Source organism: Pipra filicauda, unplaced genomic scaffold (assembly GCF_003945595.2).
Source record: "Pipra filicauda isolate LSUMZ 115617 unplaced genomic scaffold, ASM394559v2 scaffold192_size1418226_pilon, whole genome shotgun sequence".
NCBI classification, from domain to species: domain Eukaryota; kingdom Metazoa; phylum Chordata; class Aves; order Passeriformes; family Pipridae; genus Pipra; species Pipra filicauda.
In genome coordinates this window covers 842,784-862,592 of record NW_024104301.1, presented here as the reverse complement: position 1 = coordinate 862,592, position 19,809 = coordinate 842,784, and the positions used below count along the sequence as shown (strand labels likewise).

Genomic DNA, 19,809 nt, shown 5'->3' with positions numbered 1-19,809 from the left:
ACGTGAGCACAAGCTAATTCCCCGGGGAAGGGAAGGGGGGCGAATCATCGTATCTGATGATGCCCAGCATCCAGGTTTCGGTATTTACATAATCCGAGTGTTTCCATAGTCACACCGGAAGCGGCGATTTAAAAACCAGATCGCTTTATGTAACGCCGCGATGGATGCGCAGCCCCCGCCCGCTCCCCCCCCCCCGCCGCCCCGCACGCCCGACAGCGCCGGGAGCGCGGGGGTCCGCGGGCGAGGGACTGCAGCGAGTGCAATGCGGGGGATGGCGGGGTAGGCCCGGCCGAGGCCGGTGCCGCTGCCCCGGGGAAGCTGCGGCGGGCGCGGAGCCGCGGCTGGAGGCGGCGGGGACCGGCCGCGCACAAGGTAGGTCCCCGCTGGAGCGGGGGGACCCCGGTGCACCGGCTGCCGCCGGCGGCTCTGCCCCCTCTCCCGGCAGCTCTCCCGCCCCGCACAGCCCCGCGGACACGCGCGGTGGATCAGCACAAACCCGCACCCACCGGAAAAAAAAAATAATAATCCGTGATCGTCCCACCCTGCCCTTCCCTCGGTTCCATTCCGCCCCTTCCCCGCTGCCTCAGCCGCGCGCTTGCAAACTAAGTCGCTCCGCTGCCTACGTCCCGCATGCATTGCTCCCTTTGCAAACAATTAAGCAAAATCAATTAAAAGGCACGAATAGGAAAGAGACCGAAGCCAGCTACACACCAATCTTCTTCCAGAGTCTTTCTTTGCCTCCATTTTTTTTGAGAGTTTCATCACTTATTTGTCAACAGTTCCTGTCCTGCATTTTTGGCCCAAATGGGGAGGAGGCAAAACAAAAGCCATCCAGGGCTCGCTAAAGTTTTGCAATTTTGCACCAGCACTTTTTTTTTTTTCGGGGGGGGGAGGAGGGGGAGGGAAGGGGAGGGGGGCGGCGGCGATGCCTTTTGCAAAGTCCTAAGGAACCATGTTCAGGCGCTGCGTGCGGAGCGGGGGCGCAGGCGTCGCAGTGCCCGGAACGTAAACAGCGGCGGGGCCGGGGGGGTGACGGGGGGGCGGACCGGGGACACGGCTCGGTACCGGCGCTGCGGGGTTTGATGGCCGGGGACACCGCACAGGACCGGCGGGGGGCTGGCTGGGATGGGGGGCTGGCCGAGGTACCGGGGCGGTACCGACTCAGGGCTGGCGGGGGACCGGGGCGGTACCGGCGCTGGGCTGGCCGGGATGGGGGGAATGCCCGAGGCACCGGGGCTGTACCGGCACTGGGCTGGCCGGGATGGGGGGAATGCCCGGGGTACCGGGGCGGTACCGGCGCTAGGCTGGCTGGGATATGAGGGGAATGCCCGGGGTACCGGGGCGGTACCAGCCCTGGTCTGGCCGCCGGCCCCGCCGTGCAGGGCTCGGTCACGAGTGCTCGGCACGCAGGCGCTGAGCGGCCGCGGGGGGACGGGGACGGGGCCCCACAAAGGCGCGGATGGTCCCAGGGTTGGTACCGCAGCGCCCGGGACGTGCCCCAAGAGTTGAGCGGTTCCGCTTAACCGGGGAGAATTTGGGCTCCGCGCCGGTGTCCGGCCCCAACGGCGCAAAGCCGGGGTAAAGAGTGGCGAGTGAATGTGGCAGACATTTGAAAATAATCTTATAATATGCAGACCTGGGGTTATTGTGGTGGTGGCTTCGCTCTGTGTCTCTGCCGCACGTGCGGCTCGGCGGTAACTGCGCCCCGGCACCGCTCCCAGCGCTGCACCCACGTGTCTGGTGAGAACCGGCCATAAAACCTATAATGGATTATAGATGGTGTTAAATATGTCTTAAATAAAGCAAAATTGCCTTTGTAATAAGCATGTAGAACAGGTAGTTAGAAATCCCCTGAAAAACTAGGTAAAAACGCTCTGAAGTAGCTGCTGCTACAAAAAGTCTGCAGGATGGAGATGCTGCAATTCCTAAAAGTATCGGTGGGTCTCATTTCTACAACACCCACTCACAGCTACTCTAACTTGATGCTGAGCAAATATTGGGACCATCTGATTGCAATAGCAGGGTCAGAGTGCGGGTTTTGAACAGCCTCCACCAGGTTCTACAGCGTGGCTCCTCTCTGAAGTGACATCCTTTACCTCCCTTCCACACCCCCCAAAAAAGGGAACATCAAAGGGTACCCAAGCCCAGGGCCGGGGCTGATGGCTTTTGGCAGTGCTCCTCTGGTTTGCTTTTTGCAATCAGTTAAACGTCCTAGGTACTGTATGAAATACATTGAGTATGATGCAAAATGTAAAGCACATTAAAATTCAACTTTGCAGGCCTTGCTGTTCATCTCTTTGCAAAGATCCCTATTTTAATGATCCGTGACATGTGGATAAAGGCAGGAGAGCACAGAATTCTAACAGGATTTAAGGGAATGAGCTTCTCCTCCTGCTTCTGCCAAGAACTGTTTGCAGAATCTTGAAAAATCATGTAATCTTTCTCTAACATCTCCCTATTTGCAGATGATTGAACTTTATTATCGTATGGAAGTGTTTTATAGGCTATATATTGAAGTGTGGATTCCAGATGTCTGTTGGAGCAAGTGCATTATTAATTCATAATCCTGAGGAGATATATACATATCTCGACCTTTCAGCCAAGATTACTCAAACTTAAAATTAAATACACGTGTACATCTGTAGGATTGAGGCCAGAGTACAAGATAAATGGATGTTTCTAGAGAATCATCAGCAAAAAACACATCATCCATCCATTCCAAAAAAGTCCACCAAAAGAGACAGAACAGAGACATAAAAGAAAATCAACCCATTTTTCTAAATATTCTTTTTCGGACACGAACAACTTTAGACTGTTGGTGTATCAAGCAAACCCATCAAGGACTGTATCCATCACATACACCTGGAAACACCAGAGCACATTATGGAAGTGTGGAAGTAAATGTTTCAGAAATACCACAATTTCTATCTATAGATCTCCAAAAATAGAAAACACTTGTTTAACCTCGTTTTAAGACAGAAATGATTCCTAGTCAACTACAGTTCATTATACCATGGAAATAATCTCTGTATTAATTACAAAAAAAAAAGTCTCAAAAGAACTAGGGAAAAAAGGGGGGGAGGTAGGCTGTGGATGATGAGAATATCCATATCCACAGCTGCATTAGATAGGATAAAAGCATTTAGAAGCAATATTAAACCCCTGTGCTGCAGGACCCAGATTAAAGTGCTGGCTGCTGAGGGTTGGGGGCTGGTTTCCCCTCTGAGCAGACCATGCCAGAGTTTTCCAACAGTGCCCAGAGCTGGGCCCCATCAGGCAACGCTTGGAATGGGACAGCCCAGGGCTGATACAAACCTGGCCTTCTTCACAGTCAAAAATATGGGAAAACCACTCATATTAACACTGTGATACAGTATCAAGACCACAGTATCCATCCTGTGGAAAGGGAGCAGTGGTTGTTGGGAAAGGGGCTGGGCTGAACTCTGAAAAAAGCACTAAAACTTTTTTTGCTGGATATTAATGTAACATAAATTATTTAAGATCTAATCATGCTATGGCCTGGATCCTGACCTTGTTATTGTGAAACTGGGAGCTGTCATTTAATTAACCTTGTACTGCAGAGCTCTTGCTAAAACCAGAACTGAAGTGCTGTGCCTAGGAAGGCTGAATGAAGAAATGGATTCATTTCACCCCACTGACCTCTAAAACATAGTTACTTCCCATTGGATAGAATAGACTGAACTAATCTTAAAACATTTTTTTAAATATTTTTTATCCTGTAAGACCTACCATTCTATACCTTACCTTAGGTTAAGATGGAAGATATTTAACTATTTCATTGGTTTCTGAAGGAAGTTAAAATACAATTTTTTTCTAGATATGACATGTCCAAATCTTTCCCCTGCAGAAATTCCATTAACTAAACTTTAAGCTCTGCTTCAGATGAGATTTGAAGAGATGTTTGCCTTAACCTCCTTGGGATTGCTGACAACCCTTTATTTGCCTTTTGCAACTTCAAATGTGTCGTTTTTAATGCAGAACTACCATGATTTCCACTTTGGGGTGCCCTGATTCGGTTTGGGTACAGTAACAGGAACAAATGGAAGTGCTGATTTGCATGTGAAGCTGGAGATAGGTTTTAGAAAAGCTGCTCTGGCGAGGGCAGCACCGCGGCGTGCTCAGCACCGGATCACATTAATCACAGGGTACTCAGCGAACCTATTCAGCCTCCTACAGAAAATACAGAAGTACATTTTTAGCAGGCAAAGCAAAGAACTATGAGTATCCTTGTGACAGTCTACAGATTTCTCAGGGCTCTCTGGAAAGAAACTTGGACTTCTGCCACCTGCTCCGATTGTGTTCATGCATAAATGATCCAGAGAATGGGTTGACATTACCTCTAATTAGGGGTAATAACAGCCTGCTGCTGAAAGGGCCCGTTCCCTTTCTCTTGCATGTCCATCCCTCACTTCTCCTGCTTTCCTTCCTGGAGCCACGAGGCAAGTCAGTTCAGTGACCTGATCCGGCAGAAAACTCAGCCATTAAGAAAAAAAATATATATGTTTCTTTCATTAGGTCAGTTCACTGAAGCTCAGTAGCCATTTGAGTGCGATCCACAGGCTGGAGAGGGGCGAGATGAAGGGAGAGGGCAGGACTACACCCTTTTGGTGGCCTTCTGCAATTGCACGGGTCACAGGTGACAGCAAAGCCCGGCTCTGAGCCCCAGCGTGGCTTCAGGACTCACTGACACATTTCTAAGAGTTAATTAAGCATGGCTGACTCTTAGTTTCAGCTAACTCTGGAGTGGCAGCGTAGAGGTGTGTAATAATGAGTAATAGAGTTGGGAATAAAATCGTGTATCCTGTTTAGTTTGTACCTCAGAATGGAGCTGTAAAATGGAACAGAAAGGGGGGAAAGGGTGCACTGCCACAGTCCTTGTGTTTTAGTTGCAGAAGAAGGCTTGACCCTTAATTTGTGTTTTCCAGTTTAACAAACCAATTTTTAAATTTCATATAGGAAAGGAAATGGTCATTTCAAAGCTACAGCACTGGGGCTTGAGGCTTAAAATGACACATGGGTTTGGTTTGAAAAAGGAGATGAGGTGAGATTTCTTTGCTGATTCTGTAGGTCCTTTTCCATACTGTGTCTTTGAATGTAATATGAACCCAGCAGTACATCAGTGTGCAATGCTGTTGTATCTTTCAAAACCCTTCCCAATAAACAGGAATAAGAGTGATGGACAGAAAAATAGTGGAACAGTGGGTTCAAAGAGCCTATTTTAATACAATTATTTAGAAAGACACTTGAAGTCCCCAGATTTATGTCTCTTTGCAGGTCTCTTTGTTTTTTTTTTCTTTAGATAAATCTGTTTTTAGGGAACAGGTCAAGACCCAGGTGTTATTAGTGCAATAGTACTGGCCCATGATGTAACAGTTCAACCATAATTTTGTGCAGAAACAAGAAGAAATAGTGAAATATCCATGTTGTTTATGTACATGTACATAAACATGCCATGGCTTATGAGCAGCAGTGTAAAATATTTTTAAATTCATGATTCCGTGGGAACTAAATGACAGAGACTTAAATGTTTGTTTGAGATGGGGAGTTTTATGTGACTGGTTTTTGATAGTTTTTGATAGTCTCCCAAGAAAAAGTCGTAAAGAAATCACAATCAGTTTGTTACTCATTGCTTTGCCATGTGGTGCTCAGACAGCCTCAGGCACCAGTGGGGGACACAGAAAATGCTGGCTGTGGGATGAGGTCTTCTGGGGGTTTTGTTTGTTTGTTTGTTTTTTTAAGAATTAAAGCACACCAAAGAAACAGTAGTATTTTATAATCCTAGAATCATTCTGGTTGGAAAAAACCTTTAAGATCATGAGTCCAACCACAAAACTAATGGTGCCAAATCCACCCCTACACAGCAGTACTGTCACCCCTAAAGGAGAGAGAAGGTGGCCAACACTCCATGGAGTCAGCGATACAAGAGCAAAGGCTTGTTCTTCTGCAGAGGTGTTTTAAAGCCTCTGTAGATAAAAATCTCACCCAAAGTTGTTTATAACAAGAAGGCGAATGTGTTTATTTCCTGAGAAGGGAAGGAGATCAAATCTAGGTGGTAATAAATGCCTCTGAAGACTTCAAATCGTTAAGACTGTTCTTCTTGGATGTTTCAACTACATCTTTTTAAAAAGAATGCCTGGTAAATGAAAAGCATCCAGGGACCTTGTTGGTACAGATTGTCCTTTTCTGTGCTTTAGTAAATGAACGACCTTGCAAATCAGAAAGGTGTGAAGAGAGGAACAGAGCAAAAATGTTAACGACAATCTGCACGGTTTTAAATGTCAAGGCAATACAAAATAACCAATGCTTTTGGTCGCTAATGGAACTAGCATGGATTCAGCTCCTATGTGACCATCCATGTGCCTGTAAATAGTCCAGTATTATTTCTATTGTTCAAATTGTATTTTTCTTACTGGAAATTGATAGCAACAGGTTTGTTTCTGACTCCTGACCCACAAATTTGATGTGGCTCAAGCACTGTATGGCCTCACCTTTTCAGGAATAATCTTCATAACTGTGCCATGTGTTAGCTGGGGAGTTCTGCTCTACACCTCATTTTCCCCTCTGTAAAACACAGAAAAAATAAATTGGGGTTTAAAGGGTTTATGTGAATATGGTAATAAAACATCTTTCAACACTAGCACGTGTATCTGTTGAAATGTTCTGCTTAATCAACCTTATCAACCACTTGCTGATAAAAACGGGTTTATCAGGAGCTCTGGGCCTACAAAATGTGAAGACCTGAACTACATGACAAAGGATTAGGTGGATCAGTGTTAACTGGAAGTGAGGGTGGACCCTCACCCCAGGACATACGTAGGTTAAATGTTTCAGCTTTTCAGGAGGGGAGTCTGCAGCAGGAAGGAGTTGAGACCCGGGTTTGTGGTTGTTCTGAGGGGAGGACACCCCGTCCTGTCCGCCCCGAGCACAGGGGCCCCGCACGGGGCTGGGGGGCACGAACCCCCCGGGAGCTACAGATTCAACTCCAGCTTCAACCGAGCTGCTCACCGGGAGAACGCGCCCGGGACTCCAGCCGGGGCTTGGCGCGGGGGTTCGACCGTACAGATCCGCTGAGGGACCGTGGCTTCCTCAGTGGCAGGGGCTGGGGCCCCTCATGGGCAGAAGCCGGGGCTCGCTCAAGGGGGGGGCTCCCTCAGGGGCAGGGCCGGGGGTCCCTCAGGGGCAGGGGCGGTGCCCCCTCCCCGTGGCGCCCCCTGGCGGCTGTAGCGCACAGCGCCCCCGGCGCGCGCCGCCCGCCCTCAGTGTGTCCCTCGAGGCTGCCGGGAAGCGGCGGCGCGGGGCGGGGCCGCCTCTTTCCGCGCGGGCCAATGAGATGGCGGCGGGGCGGGTCTGAAGGGCGTGGCCAGGCTCACCACCCAATGGTGTGCCGCGGGCGGGGCCGCGGGCGGGGTGCGCAGCCTCGCGGGGCGCGCGGCGGGCGCGGCCCCGGCCCGGCAGAGCCGCGGCGCCGCCATGGGGTGTTAGCGCGGCCCGGCCCGCTCCGCACCGACGAGTCGCGCCTGCCTCCCCGCTCCGCTCCGCCACGCTCCTCCGCCCGCCGCCCCGAGCCCATGAGCCTGAACGAGCACTCGATGCAGGCGCTGTCCTGGCGGAAGCTCTACCTGAGCCGCGCCAAGCTGAAAGCCTCCAGCCGCACCTCCGCGCTGCTCTCCGGCTTCGCCATGGTGAGCGCCCGGCCTGGCCCGGCGGGCGAGGGGGCGGCTCGGGGCCGGGGCGGGGAGCGCTGCCGCCGCTTCTCCTGGTGTCGACCGGTGCTCGTCGCCTCCCCGCGGCTGTGGGGGGACGGGCCGGGGGACGGGCGCTGCCCCCGCTGCGGTGGATGCTCCCTGGGGACCGGGGTGGGCGCTGCAGCCCCTTCCCTGACAGCGCTCCCGGGCAGCGGCGGAGGCGCGGGGCGCCCCGGGAGCAGCGGGTTCGTGCGGGGTGCCCGGGGGTTCGTTTGCTCTGCAGAGCTTCACGCGATCAATTAGGAGCTGCCTCTCCGCTTTTACCTCCGCCGGACAGTGCAGGGTTTATTGGATCGTAGCGGATCTTCCCCGCGGAGGATGCTCGGGGCCGCAGAAGCCGCGTGTGCCGCGGGCAGCCCCGCAGGGCGGTGAGCGGGAGATCACCGGGGTGTATTTCGGGGTTTCGGTTCACTCCGGTGTCAGGTGCGAAGGGCCGGGCCCGGGGCCCCGCAGCGCTGCCTGGGTTGCGGTGCTTCCCCTCCCGCTCCGCTTCCCGGACCGCACGCTTTGTGCAGTTGTCCAGTTGCACTGGAGCTGCTTTCAGATAAATTAAGAAAAACAACTGATTAAAGTTGGCGGTCTCTCTCCGACTCGTTACATCCGTTATCAATCCTTTGCAGTTGCGAAGTTTCTCATTTTTTAGTTACGGAAACCAGAGGTGTTGCTTACTTTGCAGTTTAGTGCGTGGTTTAGTAATGGGTTTTGTTGTGTTTTGCTTTCGGGTTTGATGAGAAGTAACCCAGTGTAGTAACCCGAATTGTCTTAGATGAAAGCTCCGTATAGGTGGAAATACGGTTACTTACCGACTTCCCCATCAGTCCAGTCCTCTGACGTGCAAACTCTGCTCTCAGCCCCTTCATGCATCTATTAAAAACGCCTCATAGTTTAGAAATAGCGAATTGCGCTGCTCTGACTTGCTTTGTCTTAATTTTTTGACCCGCTTTTAACATACTGGGTATTTTCAGCCGTAGGATTTACTCCCCTCCAGAGCCATTGTTCCATTGATGCTGTCGGGAAACACAGCAGCCTTCTGACGGTCAAATAAATGTCACTGTCCTCCTTCAATGGCTAAAAACAGACCACAGCTCTTCGGGGAGGTGGTGGAACTGCTGTTGGTTTGAGTGACAGGCGGCTGTGTTCGTGTGGCGTGTTTGAGTTGGTTCTCCTTGGGAAACGCATCCAGCCGGGAGCTCACTCGCTGCTCCTGCTTAATGAGTTTTCCTTGTTGTACATCCCCTCTCCTGTGTCAGAGCAGTTTGTCAGGGGGGCTGCTCGAGTCAGAGAGAAGATGGAAAAAACCCCTGTTGTTTGTTGGTTTTTACAAATTTTCGTTTAAGTGAGGTTGCATCTCAATGTAAATGCTGTTGTTTTAAAGTTGTACTTAATGTCTTAAATTCCTTTGAGTTTTCTCTAAATACATGGTACGTGGACTCTCCAAGTCCATGGATGTATGAAGTGAGGCTTCTTTTACTTCCTTCTTGATTTTCTAGAATAATTCTAGTTTGGTTGAAAACTGCTGCTTTTCAGTTTGTCGTTTAGGGTATTTCAGGAAAAAGCCACTTTGTTCTGATTAACAAAATCTCCAGTGTCCAGGAATGTTATGTGTGAACATTCCTACTTTAATTTTTCTGAAGTTCCCCCTTAAAAAAATCAATTTTTTCTTCCTTTTATAAGATCTCACTGAAAATCCACCTGCAGCCTCTTTGGTTTTGCTCTGATGGACAGTCCTCTAGCTGGGACTTCCTAGTCTGTTTTCAGAAGAGCTGACTTAACATTCAAGTATTTTTAGATTTCTTTTTAAAAACTTTCCTTATCTTTTAGAGTTGTCTTTCTGCCTTGAGAAGCTGTTTTGCTGTCACACCTATGCCTTGTTTCCTGACTGCAGCGGGTTCTTTGGCACCTGATATTTGAATAAAATGCTGCTGAAGTACAATCTAGTCTTGGATCAAAGCTACAACAGCAAGGAAGCCTCAGTGTTCCTCTATTTTCCCTATCACACAGGGGAGAAAGAGCTTAAATGACACATCCAGGACCACCCAGTGAATTGATGGGAATTGTCAGGAGCGGAATGTGCTGGTTTCCAAGCCAGCCCTATTGATCCTTGCTCTTTGATTAAACAGTGCTTGCATCCTGTAGTATGAGCTAAGTTTATCCCTGCTAAACAGTTCCCTTTTTGTGTATAACTGCAGCCATTTTGCACAGTTTATTCCCTCAGGATTGGTTCCGCGTGCCGTGGGGAAACGAACCGTGCCAAAGGCACGAGATTGCCTCGGTCACTGATGTGGAGTATGAAGTCCTCAGCCAGGTTTCAAGCCCTGAAGTGTCACGTTTCCTCAGAGAAGATTAAAAACCTGTTTTACGGTTAGTTTTGTTTCAGAGCTGCTCGTGAGGATTTGCCACCGTGTGTGAACTTAAGAAGCAGTTGCAGGGTCTGGTGTTGGCAACTGCTGTGGGAGCAGAGCTCCCGAGCCAGTGAACCCGAGCATTTCCTCCGTGCAGGTTTCCATGGATGCTATCATCCAGTGCCATATGTCTGAGGGAAAATCCATGAGGCTTATCATCTTCATTTAGTACAATTTCCCAGTTTATGGGGCCAGCAAGTAATATCAGTCCCCCAAATTGTTAGAGGTAAAGAGATTGTAGGGTGTGTGCAGTCCATGGAAGAATGGAGGATTCCCTCCATGCGCTGGTGGAGGCATCAGGTATTTTTCACTTCTGTGTTATACCCCAGATATTGATGTATGATATTTTTCTCCCTCATGCCTGGCTTTATCTGTTTTTATTTCCCAGTCCAGTTTATTTGAATGCTGGAAATATTTTGCAGATTGTATCCAATCCACTGGCTCATCCACACCTAGAGCAGCAGAATCGAGAGCTCCAGAGGAGACAGGCTGCTGGCAGGTTATTTTTGTTTGAACAATTAATCTGACTTGTTGGTGTAATTTTGTCACCAGGGATGCATCACACAGTAGTATGACAATGTCATGATATGGGAGTCAGGAATCATAGGGAAGTTGTTAGATTCCAATAGTCATCAAAGTGGAAAACTCAATGTCACCTCCTGCCACCAATTAACAGCTTTGTGGAAATAGCTGAGTCAAAACTAGGGGTCCGAATTATACACTGTGGTTGGCTTCATTATAAATAGGATTTGGAGGAAGTTATTTACCAGACAGCACAGTTTTCTTTTTAATACTTTGAGTGCTTCAAGCTGGCTGGGCTTTGTCTAGATGGGAATGTATACACTTCAAATATTGAATGTCATCAAAGAACTGTCAACTCTTGCCTTTGAAATATACCCAGAATGGTCTTCTGAAAGCAGCTCCCATCATATTCTGCAGAATGACTGCGGTGATAAATATTTATGAATCTGATTTCCATCACAGCAGTTGGTGTTGAGGTGCTGCAGGGCTGGACCGGACCCGCTGCTGTCAGAGCTGTACAGGTGCTCAAGGCAGCACAGCCCTTGTCTAGTACAGGTCACTCTGCAGTTTTAAATACTAAAATGGTCTCTGTAGAAGTTTTTTATCTGTATTTGACTGGATTGCTGTAGAATAACATGAAACAGCAGCATTTTGTAACCTGCAGGAAGGCGTTACAGGCCTGGCTTTGTGGCTTCTGCCACCGCTTACTTTTACGTCGCTGTTGCGCTCACGGGTTAGAGCTGCGCTGAAGAATCTTCCCCCACGTGAAAAGTTCCTTCTATTCCAGCCATGAAAACAATGTTTTGTGGCTCCTTTGAACGTTCCTGTCTCAGGGTTATAGATGAGCAAGGCAGGCAGTGTGGGGCACTCGAGGCCTTGCTGTTCTGTCAGAGTTGGGAGGATGTAAAGGTGACACTGAGCCTCTGGCTGATCTCACCCTGTGCTTATTGAATAGATTTACTTTAAGTTACACTGTGCAGAGGTACTACCTCCTCAAGATGCATTTGCTCCAGTCATCTGGGTATTGTCTTTTCATGTTTGCTAGCAAAATGAAATGAAATCCTTGTTTGTATTCTATTGTTGGTGTCAGCAAATATTAATGTGTTTTGTTGTTCTGCAACATACAATAATTACAGACTCGAGATCCTGGACTAAAGGATAAATGATGCTTAGTTTCCCTTCTGTATAAAACCAGAAATAAGATCATTATTTTGACTTATCTGTTTTTAATTTCCGGTGAGTTATTCTGGCTCATACACAATTCTCTCTCTGAGTTGTTTATAACTCTTCATGAATGGTGCAGACAGTCTGTGAGAGCCTGGCTCTGAGCCTCTCTCTCTGGGGTGAATAGTCCTGTCAGGAAAACAGGGAGCCAGCCAGGAGTGCTGATTTCCACTGATGCTGTGACACCCTTTTCATTCTTGACTTTCCTCTACAGCACTGGCTACTGATTTCAAAAGATATGTAAGCATATGATTTTAATTTAAAAGCAGGAGCTTTATTTAAGCCTCTCTGGTCTAATAAGACATGGAAACGTTTTAAATAAGCAAATAGAACTTGGTCAGGATATTAAACTGAAAAAAAATTAAAATGCAGATTCTTCCAGAGGGCAAGTTCTTAAATTTTTTACGATATGGTAGTAATCAGGCTGCTATGACTCTGAAACCCAGGACTGTGGAAGGTTTAACATGGTTGTGTGCCAAAATTCAGTTATCTTCTGAAAGCATCTGAATGCCCACCATTTTTAGGCTTATGAGAGCTTCAGTCTTGAGTCTTAATGTCATGAGAGTCTTTTAATTTTGTCAAGAGCTGTAGTAAATCTGCCAGTCATATCTGTAGGATGATCTGAAGTTAAAGTTAGCTCTTCTTTGAAGCAGGGATTAGACCAGATGACCTCTTGAGGAGTCTTCCAACCCGTGTTACACTGTGATCACGCAGCAGGGCAGGGCGTTTGCAGCGGGGCAGCTGCGCAGTGGAAATCATGCAGCAAGTGTTCAGAGGAGCTTTAAAAGTGGTGAAGGAAAAGGTGCAGAACATGTTGTGTTGGAAACTGTGCAGCCCTGCCCTGAGCAGGTCTTCAGGACAGGAAAATATCCTGCCTGGAACATCAGCATGTACTTGTGAGTTCAGGCTTTTTGTGGATTGGCATCATGTCAGGTGACCTCACCTGGGCCTTGTTCTTGCAGGTGTTACCTTACAGGAGCTGTTGGGAGCTGTTTATTTTGGAATTGCAGCATGAGGAAAGGCGGGAAGAACTTCTGCCACTTTGCATCGCTGTTAGAAAACAGGCACGGGGCCTCAGGATGAAAAATGGAGCTTTTTGTTTTAGGTGCCTGGCTCAAGCTTGGCCCAGGAAGTAAACTTGCAATTGAAAAGAGTTGGCAGTTTTTCTGCTTGTTTACACTGAAAGAGTTCCCAGATTAGCTTTCTTGAGAGTTTGAGGAGACAGAAAACACGAACTGATTTTTCACTTACAGGTCAAGTTGGGGTTACTCTGCCAGACATGAACACAAGGAGTTCAAAATCAGATGCTTGATATCATTACTACGTGGAGGCATTGATTAATGGAAATATAAAATGTCTTCAATGTTTGGCGAATTAAATACATCAATTCTTAAAAGAAAATTAAGTCTTTATCTAATAAATCTCTTTAGTGTCATAGTTATGTTAACATACTACTAGGATAAAGAATTAAAGTGCCTTGCCATGCTGAATGGTTTAGAGTCTAGACACACCAGAAGACTTACAAGAAAAATATTTGATGAGTATGAAAATGAATCCTTGGTGGTGAAGGATTGCAATTGTTCTGTGAAAAACGAAGCCCAACATCCCACGAGTATGTTGGGACTTAACAAGCAATCCTGACAACCAAATGTTTATCCTCTCAAATGTGAAGTTTCCCACGACTAAAAAATGGTATTTTTAAATCTTTGAGCAAGAATCGTATATGCATTAATATGATTTCTTGTTGAGTTTCTTGTAACACTTGGAAACTGTTCACTGGTTGACTGAGTGGGGAGGCTTATGAGAATAAAAGCTTTCAATAAAGGAATTAAAAAATTGGCAAATGGCCTTGAATGCCTGTTGAAACATGTCTGAGCAGAACCCTTGGTTGCCTTAATAGATTTGGTGCATTAGTGATCAGGTGTTCTGGTGTCCTGGGACATGTGTAGGAAGGTGGGATGCAGGACTAGGTGTAGCTTGGCCCAGCTCTTTCACAGTAGTGAGGTTTGAATGTTCTTGCTGCTTTTGCAGCTGTTTTCAGGTCCTGGTTTCCATGCCTCCCTGCATCCATGAACCCACACTTCAGGAATTTTTCTTCCTATCAGCTTGATGTGCTTATATTTCAGATTACTGTTAGGTTTTTTTCCTCTGCACTTTAAATGTATTTTGTCTGCTTAATGAATTCCTTTGAGAAAGTACACTGAACATAGAGACCTTGGTGCATTGTTCCCTCTTTGGAACAGTGCTTTGTCTGAAAGTCAAATTTATCAGGAAAGATTATTCAGGAGAGCTGCTGGGATTAATATCACTCATCAATTGCACATGCATAAAACCACCTGACAGTTTTAAAACCTTTAAAAAGGCATTCTAGTTCATTTTCCTTATTCTGAGCTGGGTTTATGAGTTTCCTAGTGATGTTATTTATTGCTGATTTCTGCTCCTGAAGCACAGGATACTTGGAGATCTAAGGTTCTAGAAGGGGATGGCTCATACAATAGTGGAGGATCTTCATGAGTAGCCTCATCTCTGGATGAGCAGTGACATGGCTTCCAGGGTGAGGAGCTTGTGATGCCTGGGACCACTGTACTATCTTTTCTTGGAGACATTGTCTTTCTTCAGCCTCTCACAGGCAGTCTGCTGCCTTTGTGAAGGCTTTTATGTTATGGATATTTAAACGACTTTATGTGGTGTTCATTCTACATGTGTATGGGACACAAAATATTTCCTAATACCAAGCAAAATTTATAATCTATAGTGAAAGATCAAAAGCTGCCTCAAGAGTATAACATGAAAGAAGAAATGTTTCACTTAAGGAGTCCAGGTGTGTTATTCACAAAGTTCATCTGTTTTGCTGGGATGAGCTGGAGGTGGCAAGCTGGTTATGTTGTAACAGCTTTTCTGCATATTGAAGGTTTGCTCTACAACACAACAGTAAGTACAAAAACGGTGGCCTTTTGCTCAGACCTAAATTTGAACCTGATGAAAAGGGTGCAGATGACATGGAGAGAAACGTAAACACAGACTTACTTTGGTTTAAACTTAAAATAATCTATAGTCAAATAATATGTGATGTAGATAACTGCCTCTCTCTCTCCCTTCCTTTTCAGGTGGCCATGGTGGAAGTTCAGCTCGACGCAGAACACGACTACCCTCAAGGGCTCTTGATAGCCTTCAGTGCCTGCACTACTGTCCTTGTTGCAGTTCACCTTTTTGCACTCATGATAAGCACCTGCATTCTTCCAAACATAGAGGCTGTCAGCAACGTGCACAATCTCAACTCTGTCAAGGAATCTCCTCACGAGCGAATGCACCGGCACATCGAGCTCGCGTGGGCATTTTCTACTGTCATTGGGACTTTGCTCTTCCTTGCAGAGGTGGTGTTGCTGTGCTGGGTGAAGTTTCTTCCTTTAAAGAAGAAAACTGATAATACCCCGCAGGGCAACAGTTCTACCATCACGTCGGGACAGGCAGCAGCCATTGCATCCACGTCTATTATGGTGCCCTTTGGATTGATTTTCATTGTCTTTGCAGTCCACTTCTACCGGTCACTGGTGAGCCATAAAACAGACAGGCAATTCCAGGAGCTGAATGAACTTGCTGAATTTGCACGGCTCCAGGATCAGCTGGATCACAGAGGTGATGCTGTCTCCTCAGCCGTTACCAATTTTGCGTAAGCCTGTGCTTCAGGAAGATAACCCCACTGTTCTGCTTCTGCCTTACATTGACTGCCCTGTGGATGAACGGGTTGAACTGCTGATCACTGTTTGAAGAGAGATTATAAATATTGTTCTAACCCTTTAGAGAAGGAAAAAAAATGTTCCTTTCGTGCAGTTTTTGCTATCTGAAGGAAGGGATGGTGGGGTGTGATTGCACTGTGCGTGCAGCCCTCCTCCTGTGGACACTGTCTCGCTAATTTTCTCATTAATGCTGAATGGTGGCTGTATAAATACATGGAAAATAACATTGTACATTTGGGTATTTACTAGGAATGGGTAAAGAAGTTGTTGAGGTGTTTTTTTTTCTCTGTTTATTTGATGTTGGCATTTACTAGAAGATACTGCTTGTCCAATCCATATTGCATGGCATGATACAAATTACTTGGGACATGCAGCAATTAGCACTTGGTTTCGGTGCTGGTGCTGCTCTCCCTGGAAAGCCTGACAGATGGTAGGAGCGAGAGCTTTCCCACCACTTTCCCCAGTATGTTTTGCTGCCAAGTAATTATTACTTTACTGATTTCTCCAGCCCCTTTTTCCGTGGCACTTACACATTTTGTAACTTGCTAAACACCCCGGACTAGTCTTACTGTGATGTGGTGTGGCCACATGAGTAGGAATGAGACTCGACTCTTCCGTGGAAGAAAATAAAAGCAATAACTGTTTTTAAAGTTCTCACGAGCTGGCAAATATTATCTGGAGAGATAGATCTGCCTGTTTCTCATTTAGGAATCTTTTTTTAAAAAGGAGGAACTAGATGGAAATTATCACTGGATAATTTTTTTTTTGCTTGAAAATCAGAACCACTGCTGTTTTTTTCCAAGCCAAAGTAGTAATTATTTTATACTTTTATATTGAAAATATATTTTTAATAAATCCTCAGATACAAGCAGCAAAAGGTGCTTTCTCTGTGTTGGATTCCCCAGTAATTAGCTATGCCTTGGTCTTCCTTGTTTAGAAAAGTCTTCTTGCTGAAGTGTTGTATATTTAATAACTCATTATACATTTTTCGATTCCAGAGGAATCTGGAAGGCAACTATTCTGGATGTATATTTATTTATGAAAGTAGGTTGTTTGTAATTAATATTGGCTGCTTACTTTCAGACACATTTGTGACAGCAAAGCTACTGTGTCATTCTTTATTTCCTCTTAAGGCAAAAACTTCCATTTGGTCTCCTAGATAAGAAGTTTGTTCAAGAAGGTTTGCAGCAGTTGTCCTGGGCTGCTTCAGTAATTGTGGCTATGTCTAGGAGTGGGATTTTTTAGAATACAGTTCTTCCAGGGAGTGGCTCTGAGATTTAATAGTTAAAAGCTCTTTTTTGAACACAAACTGAGACAGGTTTCAAGTCTAAGGGAAAAAACTTGACCTCCCTGTCATAGCTGTCACTGTGGAATGGAAACCTGGGATTTTGACCTGAGACAGGAGTGACTGTGACAGGACAGTGGATTTGTACCTGACAGCCTGGGCTGAACGTGGTCTCACCAACCTCCATCTGGGGTTATCCCAAGGTATTTACAAACTGCAGGATGTGCCTGTGGAGTTTGGGTGCAGAGTGTGGTTGCTGCTGCAGGAGCCTCTGAAGCAGATGGGGCTGATCTCTCCTGTCAGCAGCACCGCAGTGCAACGTGTTGACAAGGTCACCCGTGGTGCCTTTGTATTGTCACAAACAACTATAAAAAAAAACCTGCTGGGCTGTTCTTTTCAGCAGCAGTCTCTGTTCCCAAGCAGCAAACAGCTTTGCACTTGCTGTTCTCACAAGTCCTTCTGGCATACAGAGGCCAAACTGGATTTTCTCAGCTCTGCCATTGCGTTGTGCTTCCAATCTGCTCTATTCCTGATGTAAATCTGATGGTGAGGATTGTAACTACAGTCCCACAGGTGCTCATTCATGGAGCACGGGAAGGATTATGTTAGTAAAGGCATTAAGGAAGCAGCATTCCAAAACAGAAAGTCTTGGTAATAGGCACAAAGTGTATTTTCCCATCCTTTACTGGAATACTAGTCCTGTCTTGGGGAAAAACTCTTAAAACCTCTCAGTAAAAGAAGAAAACCTGACTCAGTATTCACATTTGAGCAAAGGGTGCTGTCAGGCTTAAAAATTGTACTTCTGTCCATAAACTGTGTATTTAAAAGTTACGCAGTTCTGAATGAAGCCCAGAACATCAGTTTTCCAAGTTTACTTTGTAAAAATTACTTGCTGTCCTGGATAAGTAGCTAAATTTCCCGTTGTTAATCTTTTACAAAGTGACAGAGAAGTATGGATTTTTGGTGGTTTTTTTTGTTTAAGAGATACAGACTTCAAAGCTAGTGGGACAACCTTAATTTTAACTTTCTCAAACTGGTAGGCCCTGAGCTAGTGGCACTGTTATTGCAGCTGCTTTTCTGACTGTTTGCTGCACTTTAAGCCATGATATCGAGTATGTTTCTCTCAGTTTTCACCTGTGGAAATGGTCATGAAAGTTACACCTCGGGTACCTTTGTCACTGTGTGCCCAGGCAGTAACCAGACACAAACACGTGGCTCTAAACATTAAGAGTGCACTTAATTTTTTTTTTAATCCCTTATTTATACTAACGGTGTTAGGAGGCATTTACCTCAAGCATTTTAAACATTGGTTATTGTATATCACTTGTTTAGATATAAAATACTTTCATGAAATAAAATCTACTTAATTGTTGCTGATTGTTTGTTATCTAGAGGCCTAAAGTGTCCTTATTAATTGAAACATGATCTGTTGTAACTTCAAAAGCCATTTTGGGTCACAGGTATGTATTGGGTTAAGTTTGGGGGAGTTATTTGATTGTACTTTTCTAGGGCCTTGCTTTTATAGCAGATACTAAAAGCCCTCATTCTCTAAGGCAAAGACCTTGAAACCAAGAGGAGTGTGATCTCTTTACAGCAGGAGTAAGTCAGAGGAGCTGAGCAGAGTCCCCCTGCCTGTCTTCCAGTGTTTTGCTGCTCGTGGTTTTTCTTTTTTTTTTTTTCCTCTTTAATTTTTTTCCTTTCTTTTCCAAAATAATGGGAGTGGAAGAGGCTACTGAGCAAAGCCAGCTGCAGAGTGAAGTGTACCTGAACAGCCTTGAGGGAAGAGTGAAGCAGACCATGATACACCACAGTGTGGATTTGACACTCAAATGAATACATAACTCGGGACTGTTCTTATCTTACATCTTTTCTTTTTCTTCAGCTTCCAGTTATTAATTATTGCTGTCATCAAGCAGTGCCTGGGCCTCTGCTAAAACACCAGCTGGATCTTCTAGTTCAATCTAAATAAAAAGAATACAAATCAGTTATGCAGTGTAATTGAAGAAGCTTAAGGTTTTATAGATCTTGATTACTCAAGCATTCACAGAGAGTCCCCCATGTATCAGGACTTAGTTCATATTGCAGCCTTTCAATTATTGTTTTAGAAACACTGCTACACTTCCCTAATTTTATTAATATGTTGAACATCACTTCATCTCCTTGAAATAGCTCTGTGAAGTGGCTGAGTCTCCTTTAACTAAACACATTCTTGGACAAAACAAGAATGGCTTTGATTTGTAGCCTGTTGGATCTCATAATTTTTAAAGAGTGTGTGCGTGAAAAAGTTTATGAGCATCTGTTAACTTCCTTCATACTCTGAGATCAACAGCTCTCTACTGATTAAAAGCACAGTAACAGCAGTGAAAGTTGATGCTTTCTTTTTGCACCTAGAGCAGCAGAGAATTGGGTCATCACTTGGTCTTCAGGGAGTTAAATAAACAGTCAGACTTGCACATCCTGCTTTGCCCACCAGCATTTCATCCCAGACTGTTGGGTTGTTGAGGCTGTTCTGGGTGACCTTTGACAAACCACATAAGGTAAATATTTTTAGCTACAGAAGTGCTGCTCCTTTCACTCTTTTGGAAAAATAGAGATTGTTTTTCCCTGGTGGATATTTGGGGTTTATTACTCTGCACTGCTGTGGGTGTGCCTGGTGCTTACAGGATTAACTGGCTTGTCAAAACTGTCTCTGCTCAAAGGGCCCTTTGCTACAGAAACCAGATTTGAAAAAAATAGAGGCAGTGAAGGTGTAGCAGCTGTGAGCTTTGGAAGGCTGCACGTGCCAGGTATCATTTGCAACAGCCTTGTCCCTGGGGCAGAGGAAGGTAGGTGGCTTTACCTGCTTATGGGGCTGTGCTATTCCCAGTGTTCCT

General features: G+C 45.9%; 3 protein-coding genes across 10 annotated transcripts in view; 1 reads left to right on the top strand and 2 right to left on the bottom strand.

The window, feature by feature from the left end:
* KDM2B (lysine demethylase 2B) overlaps window positions 1–7,149 on the bottom strand; it is a 117,083-nt gene extending 109,934 nt beyond the window's left edge. For 2 of the 3 annotated variants that reach the window (XM_027739770.2, XM_027739774.2), the window contains exon 1: window positions 712–969. In XM_027739770.2, coding sequence (XP_027595571.1) covers window positions 712–762 — 51 coding nt within the window. In that variant the 5' untranslated portion in view covers window positions 763–969. Of the gene's footprint in view, window positions 1–711; window positions 970–1,636; window positions 1,761–6,509; window positions 6,583–7,026 lie in introns of those variants that run through there. The other variant, XM_039380323.1, reaches the window with a different exon arrangement.
* On the top strand, window positions 162–18,308 carry ORAI1 (ORAI calcium release-activated calcium modulator 1). Of its 2 annotated transcripts, none has more exons than XM_039380328.1 (2): window positions 162–372; window positions 15,022–18,308. In XM_039380328.1, exon 2 carries the CDS (start codon window positions 15,028–15,030, stop codon window positions 15,586–15,588), a length of 561 nt encoding a protein of 186 aa, XP_039236262.1. In that variant the 5' UTR covers window positions 162–372; window positions 15,022–15,027; the 3' UTR covers window positions 15,589–18,308. The 2 variants fall into 2 exon arrangements, with proteins under 2 accessions (XP_039236262.1, XP_027595628.1); XM_027739827.2 differs by lacking the exon at window positions 162–372 and adding an exon at window positions 7,439–7,703.
* Window positions 16,756–19,809, bottom strand: part of MORN3 (MORN repeat containing 3) — a 19,486-nt gene continuing 16,432 nt past the window's right edge. For 4 of the 5 annotated variants that reach the window (XM_027739822.2, XM_039380326.1, XM_027739824.2 and 1 more), the window contains one exon: window positions 16,756–18,897. In XM_027739822.2, the coding sequence (XP_027595623.1) occupies window positions 18,829–18,897 (69 nt within the window). In that variant the 3' untranslated portion in view covers window positions 16,756–18,828. The remainder of the gene's footprint in view (window positions 18,898–19,809) is intronic. The other variant, XM_039380327.1, reaches the window with a different exon arrangement.

What these genes read in the sequence shown, in the direction of transcription:
- ORAI1 (XM_027739827.2), top strand. Translation starts at nt 7,590, where the DNA reads ATGAGCCTGAACGAGCACTCGATGCAGGCGCTGTCCTGGCGGAAGCTC. An exon ending in TGCTCTCCGGCTTCGCCATG is followed by an intron (nt 7,704 to 15,021) that starts GTGAGCGCCCGG and finishes CTTCCTTTTCAG; the next exon opens with GTGGCCATGGTGGAAGTTCA.